Here is a 16,429-nt window from a genome sequence, read left to right as displayed (position 1 = left end):
ACCTCTGGGCATTAAACCGTTCTGTGTGCTAATAATTCATAGACATCTGAAAGATGCCTTAAAAATATGTGCAGAATTTTGCAAGGTTTTGCAATGTACTTAATGCAACTTAGTTTATCTTGTGTTTTTTGTTTTTTTATTTTATTGTTTATTTATTTCAAAACAATTAAATAAATAAAATTAAATAAATCTTATTTTGAAAAATAACCACAGCTGTCAGATAAATGTTGATCAAGATTACAAGTATGTCAAAATGTACTAAATTACTTTAGATAAATGGTACAATGGTCATGTACTCTGATACCTCTATATTACATTTATTTAACATTATTAGTGTTAATATTAATTTAATATATGTTGCCGGTGACAAATGTTTTGCAGATGATATTTTATATGTTCATGGATGACGCAACACAAACACACACAGTTTCTTCCTGTTTGCCTGACGTATTGAAGCGAACGGGGAAACAACACACGTCACATTTCAATTTTCATATCGTCTCTGATTTTGAGCGCCTGACGTGAATGCTGTTGATCCGCAGCGCGCATGCGCTTTACGCGGCATCGTGGTGCGTTAGTGAGTGTTGGATAATTACAGAGGATCAGAGCTTTCTCTCCCCGAGGTATTAATCAAAACAACGTTATCATTAAAGTGCGCATGGCACTGGAGACTCACGGGTAAATGCACAAAGGGGGCAGCAAGGAGCGGAAACGGAAAAAATGACGCACAATGACGTCGCCCCTTGGGCGTCACTGGCAGTGCTCCAGCATTGAAATAAAAAACAATAAAACATAAAAACCTTACAGGAGACAAGAGATTCCCATGAATTCCAGAGCAACCTGGCCAGGTGTGTGTACACATACAAGTAGTTTGACTCTGGTTTCACTTTGCTCAGATGTAGACATAAACACAGCTGAAAACAAAGACAACAGGCACGACAGGTAAACATAAACCACTACTATGTACAGATTTTTTCCCCCTTATTCTTATTACTTTCTACAGCACTTAAGGCATCACAATGAAATAACACATATATAATTATATGGTAAACAAGCCAAAATATGTTTTAGATTATAGATTGTTCAGGGTAACCACATTTGGTTTGAGGGCAGCTTTGCAAAGTCTTAGCATTTGCTGCAAAGAAACCACTACTGAGGGAGACCAAGTAAAAGAAACAAGAATGGACATTAGACCAGTAGAGACCTGTACTTTGGTCTGATGGGTCAAATTTGGGATTTCTGGTTCAGACCGATCATGTTTTTTATGACACACAGAGAAGGTGTGCGGATGATATCTACATGTGTGGTTCCCACTGTGCAGCATAGAGGAAGTGTGATGGTGTAAAGAGGATTTGCTGGTGGCACTATTGGCCATTTATTCAAAATTCAAGGCACACTTAACCAACATGACTACCATTGCATTCTCTGCACTAAACACCATGGTTGCACTTAGTGGCACAATCCTGACAATGACCCAAAACCCAACTTGAGGGTATGTAAGAGATATTATAAGAGTGATGTATCACCTGGCCTTCACATTCACCTAACCTAAACCCAATTAAGATGAGTCAGACTGCAGAGTGAAGGAAAAGCAGCCAATGAGTGCTCATCGTATATAAGAACTCCTTCAAGACTGTTGGAAAATCATTCCAGGTGATGACCTCATGAGCCTGAATGAGAGAATGCCAAGAGCGTGCAAACACAGCAAAAAGAGACGTGTAAAAAAACAACACACATGGTCGTGTTGATATCATTTTGACACATGTTGTGTAGATTTTAGCACACAATGTGCTATTTTATTCCCTCATGCCTCTGGACTGCTGAACTCTTATGCATTGTGTCATTTCTTTAGCAGATGTCAAGTAGTGTAACTCAAATTATGTAGTTGGATCTGTCTACAGTGTTGAGTTGACTGACAACTTCATGGGAGAGCAGCCATTAATATTACATTTCTGTGCTCCTAGTATGCCCAGTACACCGCTCCAACCGAGTCCCAGCACCAGTCAAAACTTTCACTGAATAAAAGCGTCAGCTAAATGACTAATGTAAATGTAAATGCCTAAGGGACTGACCGTAATTGACCGTTTTTTTACAGTGGGTTGATGGAAAGTGCTTACTCATCGCGCTAAAGGAGATTGGAGTCATGGTGTTATGCAAATAAGGAAAGGAGACAAACACATACACACTCGTTCTCGTGTATTTTGAGGTGACAGCATCGGTTAGAGATTATATTTTCATCCCTGCTATGATTCAGGCGCACATGTATGTTAATGTGGTATTTGAATCGTGTGTGACAGTGCAGAAAATATTCACTGACGTGTCAGATCAGGTTTTGAATCTTTGCTAGCTTCTTATTCCTGTAGAGCACACACACACACACACACACAATGTTCCCACGCTCTTCCTTAAAGATGGAGGTAACCCTGGACCCTGGACCAGTCTTTCCCCGGCCTCCTTCTGTTAGTGTGGTCATGCACACTCACCAGGTTAAAGTCAAAAGTGTGCTCAAGGAACGATTTATACTGTTCACACTCTTGAACAGCTCATAACTCAAACCACTTCAGAGCGACTAGGTTTTGCATTTGACAGAGTTCTGGTCTCTATTAGGGCTGGGCAATATAACCTGAAGTCCAGATCACTGTTTGTAATCACATGTACACATCCCTAGTACTGGAGGAATGCATTTATCTAACATCAGTATGACAGAATTTGGGTCGGTAAGAGAATTATAATGTCGACATCATGTCTCCCTATACCTCCATCATTGTAGCATGTTCCAGTTCCAAGTGAACGGGGAGGCCTGCAGTCTCTACTTCAAAGCAAAGCACCAGAGATACTTGAAGAACACAATAAAGGAGGACACTTAACACTTAAAATACAGTCAAGGAGGCTCCTTGAGTCACTTGGTGGCTCAAAAAATTATTGAACGACTTTGAATTGTACTTAATGGTCTTTGCCCTGACAGATGGCAGTTTTGATACTTAAGCTAAAATAGCAAAATTTCAGGCCTGAATGGAGTTGACTGTCTGTGGATTATATAGATATGAGAACTTTTAGCACCTAAAGTCTAACTTTTGTCTCAGTGTGTATTTTTTCTAAGGCCCTCTTTAGAGAACATTCATTCAAAATCAGCAATGGAGCAGCTGTACACCAGGCGTAGGCCATGGATATCAAAGTAGACTCCCACAATGGCTGAAATCTAAACGAATACGCTTCATGGATATGCCGAGTCTGGTAGGTCTCTCATTGCAGTTTAGTCATCATTCATAGTCATCAATTTCCTTTACTTACTTAAGATATTTTGATAGGCAATACAAAGTTTTGATATTGTTAGTAACACTGTTGATTTAGAATATATTCAGAAAATGTCTCTTTATGTAAGCTGGATATCAAGTTCTGTAAAGTGACAGACGGAAAGTCTGACCTGTTCATCAGATGATGGGAAGCCAGCGTCATTCCAAAGCTAAAAGCTGTGGCTGCCATGGAAAGAGGTGATGTTGCATCTTTTACGGAGGGGATGGAAGACCAAACAGATGGTATGTGTGTGTATGTATTTTTTTTCTTTACATACACACATCTTTGCATGTAATTGATTAATTATAACAAGTGACCAAACCTTTTGATTTGAAGGGTCAAAGCCTGAACATAACAACAGTGGTGGGCCATAGGCTAGTGTGAAATCTGCAATATCATTCCTACTGAAATTTGTATGTATTTTGTATGTTTTGTAAGAAATGTTATGTATACTGATGTTTAACACCTTTTTAGTTTTTAAAGATCGTTAATGAATTTCACAATACAAAATTACAAATACAGTATATTAAGCAAATAAAGTGCAACCAGTGCCAAAGTGCAAAGGATTGTTAAATTGTCGTAAGCCCAGTATGTGTCAGGGAACACCTGTGTGAAATTTATCCACATTTCTTCTCCAGAGGTCAGCAATTACATGTTTGATTACTGTGCTGCTGTCGATTACATTCTGCTGTTTTAGTAGATCTTGTTTTGCATCATTTTATATCACATAACACCTATAATTATTTGTATCTCTTCTGTATGTTTAGACGGCAATTTATCTTCCTTCTGTTATTTGCAATGTCTTACACCTTTTACTTAATGCAGTGTAGCATGCCAATTTAGACTTAAATTTATTTTTATGGAACAATCTGTGTCTTGACTGCAGACAATTTAGCTATGAGTTAGCTAAGAGTTAAAGAGGACTCCTGTTTAAATAAACTGCAGTATTTTCATGTTACAGAGAACACATGCATTGACATTATGCATGATATCCTTGAGGGTGTAGCCCCTTTGGAAGTGAGACTAAGGTTACAACACTTCATTTATGAAAAAAGGTTTTCACCCTAGAACTGTTGAATCAAATAATTTCCAGTTTTGACTATGGGTATGGAAATGAGAAAAATAAGCCAAGTGCTATTCTCAATCTGAGAACTTCTGGCAATGCAGTAAAACAGACTGCATCACAAATGTGGTGCCTTTTTCAGGTGTTACCCTTTTTAGTTGGTGATCTTATTGACATGAGGAGTAAACATTGGCATTTATTAATTTCGCTGAGAGAAATATGCAGCATTGTCTTTGCACCCATTGTTACACACAGGCTTGCTGTATTCCTGAAACAATTCATTATAGAGCACCACTCATTAATCGAGAAGCTCTGTGATCGAAATCTAAAGAACACCAAGTTGCAAGCACATGTATAGCTTCAGGTTTGGTGATGCTCTTTCTGAGAAAATTAGTGTTAGAAATGCATACCCTGTTACCATCAGCTCAATGAAAAAAGCAGATGTTGTGCTGGACAATCTGAGATCAACCTATGATGATGACTTGACTGAACAGCTCTGTCTATGTTGCCCACACTGTTAGTGTGCTTGGCCAAACTTACAGTACCAGCTGTGTACTGCCACTTAAAGTAGACAACAATGGCGAGCCTTTGTTTGGTGAAATAATTCATATTATACCACAGGCTGACAATGTATCCATTCTGATGTTTGTCAGAATTCTTACAGTGAAGTACTTTGATGAGCATTTGTATGCTGATGCTGTACAACAAACTAAAGAATATGAAATGATCAGCCTGACTGATGCCACAGATGTCAGGCCTTTGGACATAATGTTTGGTTTCAATACAGATGAACTATACTTAAACCCAAGGTCTAATATTGTCTAGCTTCTCAAGAATGCTGATTTCCAGACTGCAGATTGTCCTCATTTCCTTCTTGAAGTTGTAACCAAAAATATAATTCACTAATATACTCAAACTCAGTGATACGATCAGATAACCTATTTTGAGATTATTTTACATTAGGAAATGTTAATAGAAAACATTAAATCTGATGATTGTCTGGTGATTGTCAGTGATAACAATTCCAACATGTAGAGTTGTTGGTGTCTGATCTAAAGAAATTTGTATGTATATGATAACAAAAGAATCTGACTTTTTGTAATGAGATGAGTAGGATCCTGTTACGTCACACATCAGCTTCAACTGTGTATGGTTGTTACTGTTTTCCATGAACATCATGCCTGTTGCCTGAATATGTAGGCCAGAAGGAAGCTGAGTTGATTAAATTAAATTTCTTAATGCACTTTTGTGCGCTCATGCATTGTTCCATACCCTGTCAACCTTTGACCATTGATTACTGGTAAATGGCTAACACATTAAGTTGCATATTAACACATTAAGTAGTAGTTTTTGATAATTTTCAGTTACACATAATCAACATTTAATGTGTTGAAATTACACATTTTGTATGTTAAATCACCTGACACAATTTGTGTGTTAAAAAGGCTCACATATTTATTGTGTTAAATTTGACGTGTTGTCCCTGAGCACACTCACGTGTTAAAATTCTGCACGTGTCATTTCTAACACATCTCTTCTTGCAGTGAAGCTGTTATCAAAGCAAAAAGCGACTACTATGAAGAATCTAAAATATAAAACATATTTTACTTTGCCACATACAAACATCAATAATAATACCAATAATTGATGTCCTCAGTATTAATATACAATGTAGAAAATCTATCCATCCATCCATCCATCCATCCATCCATCCATCCATCCATCCATCCATCCATCCATTATCTGTAACCACTTATCCTCAGGGTCACGGTGGGGCTGCAGCCTATCCCAGCTGACTTTGGGAGAGGTGAATGTAGAAAATATCCAAAATATAATGAAAAGAGCAATAACATGTTGGAAGAATAAGAATAAGACAATAATTCTTAAACACAACTTTACTAAATATGGAAAGTTAGAAAGTTGGAAAATAAGATAATAACAGTGCTCATCTTTGTGGATTTTTAAACAAGTATGAAATGCTCCAAAAAAGTAGATCACATAAATGTTTATAAAACACTTCAAACAGGTCAACACTCTTTTTATTGAAATAATCCAAACAGCATTTAATGCCTCCCCTATTTAAATGCCTGTGTTTGCATCGCCATCTAGTGGAAGGCCTCCTACTTGCATCTGTAAACCCCTTATAGTAAGTGTTTTTACTTGTTCCTCCACGCTAATTAAGCAACTTTAGAGGTGTAAAATGAGGAGACATTAATTATATTTGCATGTGTTACCATAAGTAAATATATCATCACAAATGTGTGGTATATTGTGAATTCCTCCTCAGTAACAGGGGCAGGTATGTGACAGTTATGTGGGTGACGTGCAGGAGGAGGAGGAAGAGGAGGAGAATCCCCCCTTCTCTTCACCTCCTCTGGACTCTGGTCAGGACCTCACAGCACAGAAGGCTCAGGCAGGAAAAAGGTGACGACGATGAAGAAGCTGGTGGTGTTTTTGCTTTGCGTGGTCCTGCTGACCACCTACACAGGTAAGGAAAAGTCTGAGTGGACAGCAGAATATAAATTATGGGGTGATGTCTGAATCAAAAGAATAACTTTCATCAGAGGATTCAGGTCATTAAGTCAGATAAGGACACAACACAATAATAATGATCACATTCACGATAGTTTTGCATGAATTTGGTGCATCTTTTTTCTGTTGCATGAGTTTCTAATGTTTCATAATTATTTTGTCTGCATCTTTAGTTATTTATTTGCACCAATATTGTATTTTACAGCAATTCCATATATAATTGATGCGTGCATTCTTGCTCTGACCACAAAATAAGGTGCACAAATCTTCACAGACAAGAGGATCGCTAGAGAATGAGTGTTTTGCCACGTTGCTGTGAAGCAGCAGCAGGAGCAGCAGCTCTGGCCTTGTGTTGACAGAGCTGGGTTCATTCACAGCAGCTCCCTCTGGCAGCAGTGTTAGACAGAGCCAGCCTGGCTGCCTGCTGGGGTCACGTGCTGCATGGGCCGGGCTCCCTGGGGAGTGAGGAGGATGAATGGGCACTTTGTTACCTTCCTCCAAATACCCTGCCTCCCAATACAGGCCTGGGTTAGAGACAGGGAGACAGAGTGTGTGTGTGTGTGTGTGTGTGTGTGTGTGTGTGTGTGTATGCGCGCACACAACTCCCTTGGGGCTCGCGTTGGCGAATAAACAGCCTCACATGGACTAGCTAAACAGATCAGGTCAGCCACAGCTCACCAGCAGCAGATAGTGGTGAGAGGTTCATTCATGGGTCTGAACACAGCTTTCAGTGAGAGGAATGTTGTCCTGATTAGCAAATACCCAGCCAGCAAGAAAACAGCTGTTATTTTCATAGAGAAAAACAAAAACAAAATATCTGAGGCAGAGGTTAGACTCAGAGCAGACACTTCTCTTGGAAAGAGGAAGTAACAAACTGCTGACACACACTCACATCGACAACAAAATCCTCTTCTTCATCTCCTTTATTATGTTTAATGATTCTTTTCTTTTGCAGCAACAGCAGAGGAATTGTCTTGTATCACAAGACGTAAGAGTAAACATTTCATCTCTGTGCAGTCAAACTCTTATCTCTCTCTCTCTCTCTCTCTCTCTCTCTCTCTCTCTCTCACTCAGATGCCAACCCTATCATCAAGGAGAGCTTCGCTAAGCAGCTGCTCCGCACCAAGAGGCAGGACCGACCAATGAAGGCCGGCTACCCCGATGAGCCAATGAGGGTAAGGTTCAGTCAGAGCAAAGAGCACAGACACATTGCAGGAGCAAGGTGAAGATTGATTATTGACTATTGATCAGACTGAGTTCAGCTGTGTTCACACACACACTTCATTTGAACCTTCTATTTAGCTTTTATAAGCATTATAATAACAGTGAATGATAACACACTGTAATGTAGCTGCAGTGAGTATAAAGACATTTAAAATTCATGAAAATGAAACATCCATTAATGCTTTATAAACTGTTAACAAATGCTTCACAGCACACACATAAGAATTCATAGTGTGTTATAAAACACTTATGAAGTGTTTATACACACACATGCGGGTTGAAACTATATTTATTCACTTTATGCTTTTAAGCTTTATTATATTTATACTTATTAGGAAAGCTTCACATTGGGAGTTGCAGTTGTTTACAGAGGCATTAATAAATGTCTCATATGAGCTCACAGATTCATTATGGTGTATTAGAAATAATTGATTAAATGTTTATATTCTATTGCTTATAAATGTTAAACATTGGGGTAGTAAGTGTGCTGTGGGTTTACACGTCAGTGTCTTTTAAAAACAGAGAATTTCTTAATTTTATCGTTAATTTATTCATTTTTATTTAAATGATTGGTAACTTTTTAAGTGTCATTTGCAGTTGACATGCAAAATTAAAGTAACACGAGAAAACTAAAAAATAAATAAATAAACACAGAAATACAATTAAAATCAATAATAAATATATAGAAAATAATACAGGAAAATGAACATAAAAATAGAACAGAATAGATACTCTATTGATCCCTCGAGGGGAAATTCTTTTTTTTTTTTCTTTCACTTTTTACATGCATGTTTACAAATACAACCACACACAAAGGGCTCATAGACAAAAAGCTAAACAATTGGAGAGTATTGTGCAGAAACTTTCTAAAACATAACATTTGTTATTTAAATTTCACAGCCATCATGAAGGGTTTTTTTTTGTTTTGTTTTAACATACTGAAGGAGGACATGTACACCCACATTATGTCATCTGGACATCCCTGTCTTATCTTACAATAGAGACTTGTTCACTTAAAAACTCCAAATCTTCCAAAACAAAAAGTTTTTTTTTTTTTTTTAATTACAAATCTTTTTCCCAGTCTGAGTCACCTTGTTTCATTGTTCAGAGTAGGACACACAGTACACCTTCAGCCTCTGTTGCTGTACTTATGCAGCTTCCTCTGCAGCTACTCTGACCTGAAGAAAAATCTCTAGCAGTATCTGTAAAGTCATCTCTCGCCACACGTCTGTGCATTGTGATGCTTTTGAATGCATCCATTCATCATTGTGCAAGGCCAACTTTCCCTCTGTTCAGCTCCACTCATCTCTGTAATTTCACTTTGCAGTGTCATGCGCTGTTTATTGTGCTGTTGCTGAAGAATGCAAACATTTAAAGCAGAGCACTAAATGGTTCTGAGTCAGACGCATGCATTTGTGCAAATGTGGGAGGTGTCGTTCCTGTGTTGTTTCTATATTTGTTAGTACCTCCACCTTCATCTTATCACTCTCTCCCCCTCTCAGGAGCATCTGCTCCACATGCAGGCTCTGGATCAGAGGGCTCAGGAGACCAACATGGAGAACTGGTTGAACCCCAACTGCTACCCTCGCTGTGACAGGAACTATGGATACACCGTCTGAGGTGTCGCCACAGTTTTCCACTTTCACTTGACCTCAATTGCACACTGTGCACCAATGCAACACAACAACATAATCAGCACTGAGACACCAACACACTCACGTAAACATTTGGAATGACACATTTCTGTTCAACTCACAACTAAAGTCATTTCAAAAGGACACAAGCAGACAGCACCTGCTTCAAGGGCCTTGATGAAGTCTGAATCTCTCTATTGCCTGATGATGTCGGCCTTCATCTCTTTTGCATACTGAATTACATAATTTTTTCACTGCCGTTGTGTTATTTCTCTTCCTGTTTTTTTGTGATTTTATCACATCTGTTTGGCACAGCAGGAAACCTCAGAAACCTGTTCAACAGTTTCAGGGTCAAGATCATATCATGAACTTCATGAATCCTCACGCAGCAGTATTTCTTTGTTAACACTGTTAAGTTCAAACTTTGAGGCAGTTTTGATCAGAGCCACATCAACACTTATTTCACATTTCAAAGCAAAAGACAGAAATACTGTAAAACCAAGGCAACGCAATGGAGATTCTTTCATAACTTTTAATATCATCTTCCGTCATGCCTCATTACACAGTATGTATTTTTACATTTTGATAAACACATTGGTCTCATTAGACGCTCTGCCTTAAATGTTTTGTCTGATCTGTTCAACTGTGAATGATGGAAATAAAAATAACAAGCCTGATCATTTTACAATGTTTTTTTTCCCTTCACAGTAAAAGACCACGAATGCCAACATGGACTCAACGATGGCAACGCTGAAAAAAAAAAAAAGATGGAAAGATTCTCTCTCTTTCTTTTTCCTGAAACATGACCATGTGAATAAATGAATGGTCATGCATATAATCTGTATTACAGCTATGTAGTTTAGTCTCTACTTTTATTTTCTTAATTATGTATCATCAGTCAAATGTATTCACAGTGAAAAATAAATGCATGAGTGCCTGTGGGTAACAGTGTCTTGTGTTTAATTATTATTATATTATTATTATCATATCTATCATTATCATTATAATATCATTAGCATTACATTATTATTATTAGATTATCAAACCTTGACTTTCAGTCTTGGCCTGCATTGATCCTGGTTTTGGTGTCAGAGGGGATTTACCACATCAGATGTGAATTAGGAGCTGAGATTTGCATGAACTCATGTTATGTGTTCAGTTAAACCGTTAGTAATCAGCTAAGCGAGACAAAAAAACAAAAACAAAACATAATTATTATTATTTTTATTTTTTTTACCATGTTTTATCTCTGGCGTCACTTCCTGATGCAGAACAGAAGATCAGAATCAGTAAACTATTTATTTAGTCAGAAGAAGACAGCGCATGTGTGGAGGTTAATGTGCAGTCCTATAAATGTAAGGTGTGTCCTCCACCCACACAGACGTGATGTGTCACGGATAAATATGGCCTGATGTGTCACGGAAAAATAGGGCCTGCGGTAAAAAAAAAAAGAAAAGAAAAAAAAGTAGGTCCATCACGCTTCACATGCAGGCCTATTCATAGAAGACCCGATTAGAAAAATAGGCTATACTCTGAAAAATGTGTTTTTAAAGCCCAGCTGGCACATCCGCAAACTTGCTTCACGCTGGCCTATATACTGTTTCTATAGAACTGAACATCAGGCATCAATATAGAAATAAAAAGGCCGCGTGTTCTATTTATTCTATTATGAAATGACACAAATTGAATTTCAAAAATTAAATTAAATGGGGCCTTTAGAGTGTACAGCATCATTTTTATTTTTTTCATTTTTGACAGAATTTAAATTCCTGTAAAAACAGATATTAAAATGAAACATTCAGAGCAGCTCTGTGGAGTCACACCGTGCTGTGTTCAGGAGGAAGAACACAGTTAATTTTTCACAAAGCTCACTCTGAGCAGAAATGAACGAAGGCCCGCCATGACGAACCTGTGCTGACTCCGTGAGGCCTTCACGTTCTCCTGTACAACGCAACATACATGAGTCTGTCTAACGCGTTATTGCTTTTCATTCACAAAGACCTAAAGCTTATATATATATATAATAAAAAAATAAGTCTGATGGTTGATGTTGTGCATCGGTGCGCTCCATGAACGTAAAATCCATGATTTCATTTGAGTTTGTGTGTTTTTTTCGAGGATGATTTCAAAGTATCCAACACCTCTGAGACAATCAAACACAACGAAATGAGAAAATTCAAAGGGTTTATTGAAAAGCGTCTATAAAGCAATTTGACACCAACTCTGTAATTATATTATGACATTAAAGCTTCACGAAGGTCTCCTATGAAAATGTAAAATATACTATGTTAATGGAAAAATGCAGTTATATGCACAGAGTGTCTGTGTTGAATTTATTAATTTATCTTACAATTAGAAATGCTAGAGACATTACAAACTCAGTGTTTGAACACAACACAAACAGATTCTTTTTTTAATACTTTAGAATTCAAAGTGCTTGAGTCATTTTTTTATTTATTTAAAAAAAAAAAAAGAACCCTGTTGAATTGAACAGGGTGGATTCAGTCTAATTCAGTCTAAGGTCAGATTCTAGAGAAATATTCAATCCGCAGACTGACTTTAATATCTGAGCCTCACTTCTCACAGTTTGCTGGCGTGAGCTCAGGCTGGAAGATATGAGAGTGAAAAAATACGATCTAGTTAGTTAAAGTTGCAAAATAGTAAAATTCACAAGCTCTGTACAGAAAGTTGCCGGCTGCTGCTGCAGAGGAAACGTGCAACACAGTTCATGTTTAACCAATGCAAGGTGTGAAATGGACTTCATTTGATTTGGTCAATACATTAAACAGATGTCCGACTTTATAATATATACATACATACACACACACACAGACACACACACACACACACACACACACATATATGCACATTGTGTCATTTGCTTTTATACATTACATACAAAAACTGCTTTGCCTAATTATCACACTATGTCCTAGAAACTTCAGAATGATCCTGATGCAAGTCAGAGAAAGCAAAGCAAAAAACAAAAAACTGAAAAAACAGTCAAGTGATCATCTTTTGTCCTTAAAGAAACCTTTCGAAGTGCTGCTCTCCTTTATGGTGACGGTCAGGAAGTTGGTAGTCACGTCCGTCACCAGGATCTTTTCCACGTTGCCAAGAGAGGGCCTCCACGTCACTTCGTCCAAGTTGACGTCAAGCCTGGTCGGGGACGGCCTGTCCAGGAAGTAAGGCTTTTCCATCTGTGGAAGATCGGCCAGGCGACTCAGACTCTGGCCCATTTTGGACTGGTGTTTGAAGTGTGGAGGTGCCAGGTAGTTGGAGCTGTCCTTAGTCCTGTGTGTGTCCATGTCTGTTCTGTGCGGGTGCAGGCTGCGCTCTGAGTAGAACGGCTTGTAGGAGCCTCCACCAGAGATTCCCCGGTTGTGTGAGTGGTGATGATGGTGATGGTGGTGGTGGTGATGGTGGTGTTTGTGACTGTGACCGTGGTTCTCTGGGTGTCTGTGGGACATTTTGACCATCCTCATCTCCTCACCCCCCTGCAGCTTAGCCAGTTTGTGAGGGATGTGGTTCGCCTGCTCCTCTGCCCTTCTCTTGTGGGGCTCGGAGACCGCAGGGCCGCAGCTGCTGTCCTTGAAGCGGGGCTTAGGCTTCGGGCCTCTTTTTTTGGGTATATGGATGAGTCCGTCTGGACTGGTTTGCTGGAGGGGGGGCTGCTGGTGCTCGCGGGCGCAAATTTCCGACGGTCGGACACGTACGCTTTCTCCGCGGTTGACAGTGCTGGGTGGGAAGATGGTGGGAACAACAGCTCTCAGGCCCTCTCTGGCCCTGGGAGTGACGACCGGCTCTGGGGTTGGGTAGGTGATGTGCATCCCTCGGACTGCCTCATTCCTGAACTCATAGGACTTTGCTTTGACTTTAGCCTGAGCCTGTTAGGGGGTAAGAAAATGAGAGGGAAATTATTATTAAAAAATGCGCAAACAGACAACACTAATACAATCCAATTTTTGATTACTTAGTCGACTCAACAGGCTTTTTGACTTGCAGCTAAATGGAATTCAGCCATCATTCCTTTTTATGATTCACATCTGAACTGTGACAAGTCAAAATGTGTTTTTCTGATAAACGCTGGTTCTATTACTACGCATGTCAGACACCAGACATAACTATAACTGACTGTGTGACATTTTAAAATGAGTGACAGGAGCTGCAAACATTATATGAACAGGTGACTGACTCCCTCCAGGCCACCGTATTTATTAGTGTAAATCCCCGGGCCTGTTTTATCAACAGTCCTGTCAACAGAGATTCTGGTATTTAGTTCAGCATAAACTGTCGGTCATTAAACAATTATCACGCTTCGTTGTCCTGAAAGGCTGAAACCTGCCTGCTGACTGCATCAGGCTATGATGCGTTCACTGACATGTTTTTACATACTGAACTTAATGATGGATATAATTATTAAAATTAAAACATTCATGATGACATTTTTTTCAACAGGAGTGTCTGACTGACTGACTGTTAGGGCGCTTCATCACGAACCAACACACACTGCCATTAATGCTATTTAGTAATTTGCATAATTAGCGTCATTAAGGATTTAGTTTAAAAACTGAATTTGGAAGTGAGTCGTTAAGAAAGCTCAGTACACACGGGTTATACAGTGTTGTTATGTGATAAATGAAGGAGGGTGTGAATTTGACCTGATAACACCGTAGCGTTATCAGTCGCGTGCATGCAATTAATTATTAATAAATAATAATAAAAAAAACACAGACCTTGAGCAGAAACGTTTTGGGTTTTGGTCCTCTCTTTTTGGGCCCGTACAGTTCCCTTTCACGCTCCCTGTGAGTGGGGGGAAACACACAGTGACAGACACCCATTTTGAGTGTCACGGGAGCAAAGTGCACGGAGGACAGCGTATATTTATTGGACATGTTAACGCTGAGAGGCTGTGCCCGCAGAGGGCCAGCCCAGACATCTTACCTCTGCTCAAAAGCGGCAAACAGGCGCGAGTCCAAAATATTCTCCTCCGGTTCCCAAGTGCTGTACCTGTGAATTAAAAACATTAAGTTTAGACCGAGGAAGCGAACCGCTGTGAAGAACCGTAGCTTTAGCCTGCGAGCTAAAAAAAAAAAAAAAAAAAAAAATCTCTCCATCTCACCTCAGTTTTTAATCCGGTGGCTCTGTCTCGCTAGCTTTGGCGAGCTAACGACAACAGCCACAGCCGCGGGTTGAAAACATGCAAGCGACACACACACACACACACACACACACACACACACACACACACAGTGTAACGAGACTTACTTGGGAGACCAGCCCTTCCATTTCACAAGGTATTCAATCCGACCCTGCATGCCATCAGAAACAAACAGAAATTACTTCATTAGCTTGCAGGGCAGCAGTAGTATTACTGCTGCGTTATATTCAACGTTCTGGGAGAAAAAGGGGCACGTTACATCTCACGCCTACCTTCCTTATCCTCCGTTTGATGATAGACTCGGCGGCGAACACCCTCTCCCCGACGGCGGACAGCTCCATGTTTACACCAGTGCTATCTACCGTTAGCTCGGCGGACGCTAACGTTAGCAGAGCAGATATTTTTCCCCAGTCCCAGCCACTCTGAATTCCCGACAGACCATAATACTCCCGAACAGAATGGACGTCAGCGCAGTTTTTTTTTTTTTTTACAGCGTTGCTAGGGAACCGCAGTCGGTGGAACCTCGAGAAGAGCGCCTATTGGCTAAGGCGTTGCTACGTGCTTGGGTTGCTAAGTGAGGGGAGGAGCGTGCGCCTGTGTGAATTCTTGCGGGGGGGCGGGGGTGGAGGGGGGGGGTGGGCGAATGGTGGCTTTTTTTTTTTTTCCTTTTCCCCGCGCGCGCGGCGAATGAATCAAGTTATGTGAGATATTCGAAAATGCACGTGGTGCCACAAGGACTGTAGTTATATGCACGCGAACAGTATCGCAAATAAAATATAGAAAGCAGGAAATAAACGCTGTTTAATGCATGCGCCAGCGCGAGGAGCAGTATGTGACACAGCCCTCATTTTCGTTGAGTCTATCCAGCAACAGATCCATCAGCGGCGGACATTATTATTGTAGACATATTAGTCCATAAACACACAGGCTGTGAGAGTGTGTGTGAGGGTTTATTTCGTTTTCCCCTGCTGTCTCGGGCCAAGCACAAAGGATCAACGCACATGTCAGACAAAAATCTATTTATATTCAGATTATTTCACAAACACCCTTTGTAGTCCAGGCAAAGTTTAAGACACAGTCTATTTATCTAATGTTTGTAGTCATGTATTCATATTTGTACTTTCTAATATCGCTGCATTTAAATCCAAGGGCTGTCATCCACGTTATGCCGATGTGGGGTAATTGTGTGGTCAACCTTTTAAAAAATCTTTAGTCTGCGGGATTTCTGTCACCATTGTGTAAGACGCCCGGTGAGACAGAGAACATTTATAAAATGTTAGACGAACTGATGACAGGAGCCGAAATGAAGCAAGAGCAGGTCAGCTGATGTGTGCTCACAGCTGTCAGCTGTCAAGGAGGCTTTTCATATTTATGTCAATGTCCGACCAGAGTTACCTGTCACCCCCCTCTCCTCTCCTTCTGTTCAATAAGACACGGGGTGCGGTCTGCTCCTCACATCTCTAAACTAATAACTGCTGCTCTGTGGTCAGGCTGTGGTATGTTCTGGTAATAAGATGACTA

At 39.8% G+C, this 16,429-nt stretch overlaps 2 protein-coding genes across 2 annotated transcripts; one reads left to right on the top strand and one right to left on the bottom strand.

Annotated features, from left to right (window-relative positions):
• The first annotated feature begins 6,737 nt into the window (after nucleotides 1-6,737).
• On the top strand, nucleotides 6,738-10,684 carry cxh17orf67 (chromosome X C17orf67 homolog). The gene is made up of 4 exons (XM_010734127.3): nucleotides 6,738-6,845; nucleotides 7,964-8,064; nucleotides 9,616-9,733; nucleotides 10,456-10,684. The coding sequence occupies exons 1-3, from the start codon at nucleotides 6,791-6,793 to the stop codon at nucleotides 9,730-9,732; spliced, it is 273 nt and encodes a 90-aa protein (XP_010732429.1). The 5' UTR covers nucleotides 6,738-6,790; the 3' UTR covers nucleotide 9,733; nucleotides 10,456-10,684.
• Nucleotides 10,685-11,914: 1,230 nt separating this feature from the next.
• On the bottom strand, nucleotides 11,915-15,389 carry cbx8b (chromobox homolog 8b). The gene is made up of 5 exons (XM_010734128.3): nucleotides 15,181-15,389; nucleotides 15,016-15,059; nucleotides 14,692-14,757; nucleotides 14,484-14,550; nucleotides 11,915-13,634 (listed from the first exon to the last, which is right to left on the bottom strand). Exons 1-5 carry the CDS (start codon nucleotides 15,247-15,249, stop codon nucleotides 12,759-12,761), a joined length of 1,122 nt encoding a protein of 373 aa, XP_010732430.3. The 5' UTR covers nucleotides 15,250-15,389; the 3' UTR covers nucleotides 11,915-12,758.
• Nucleotides 15,390-16,429: the final 1,040 nt, after the last annotated feature.

Source organism: Larimichthys crocea, chromosome X (assembly GCF_000972845.2).
Source record: "Larimichthys crocea isolate SSNF chromosome X, L_crocea_2.0, whole genome shotgun sequence".
In the NCBI taxonomy this organism is placed as follows: Eukaryota; Metazoa; Chordata; class Actinopteri; family Sciaenidae; genus Larimichthys; species Larimichthys crocea.
Note: the sequence above shows the minus strand (reverse complement) of the source record. Positions and strands in the feature narration are given on the sequence as shown.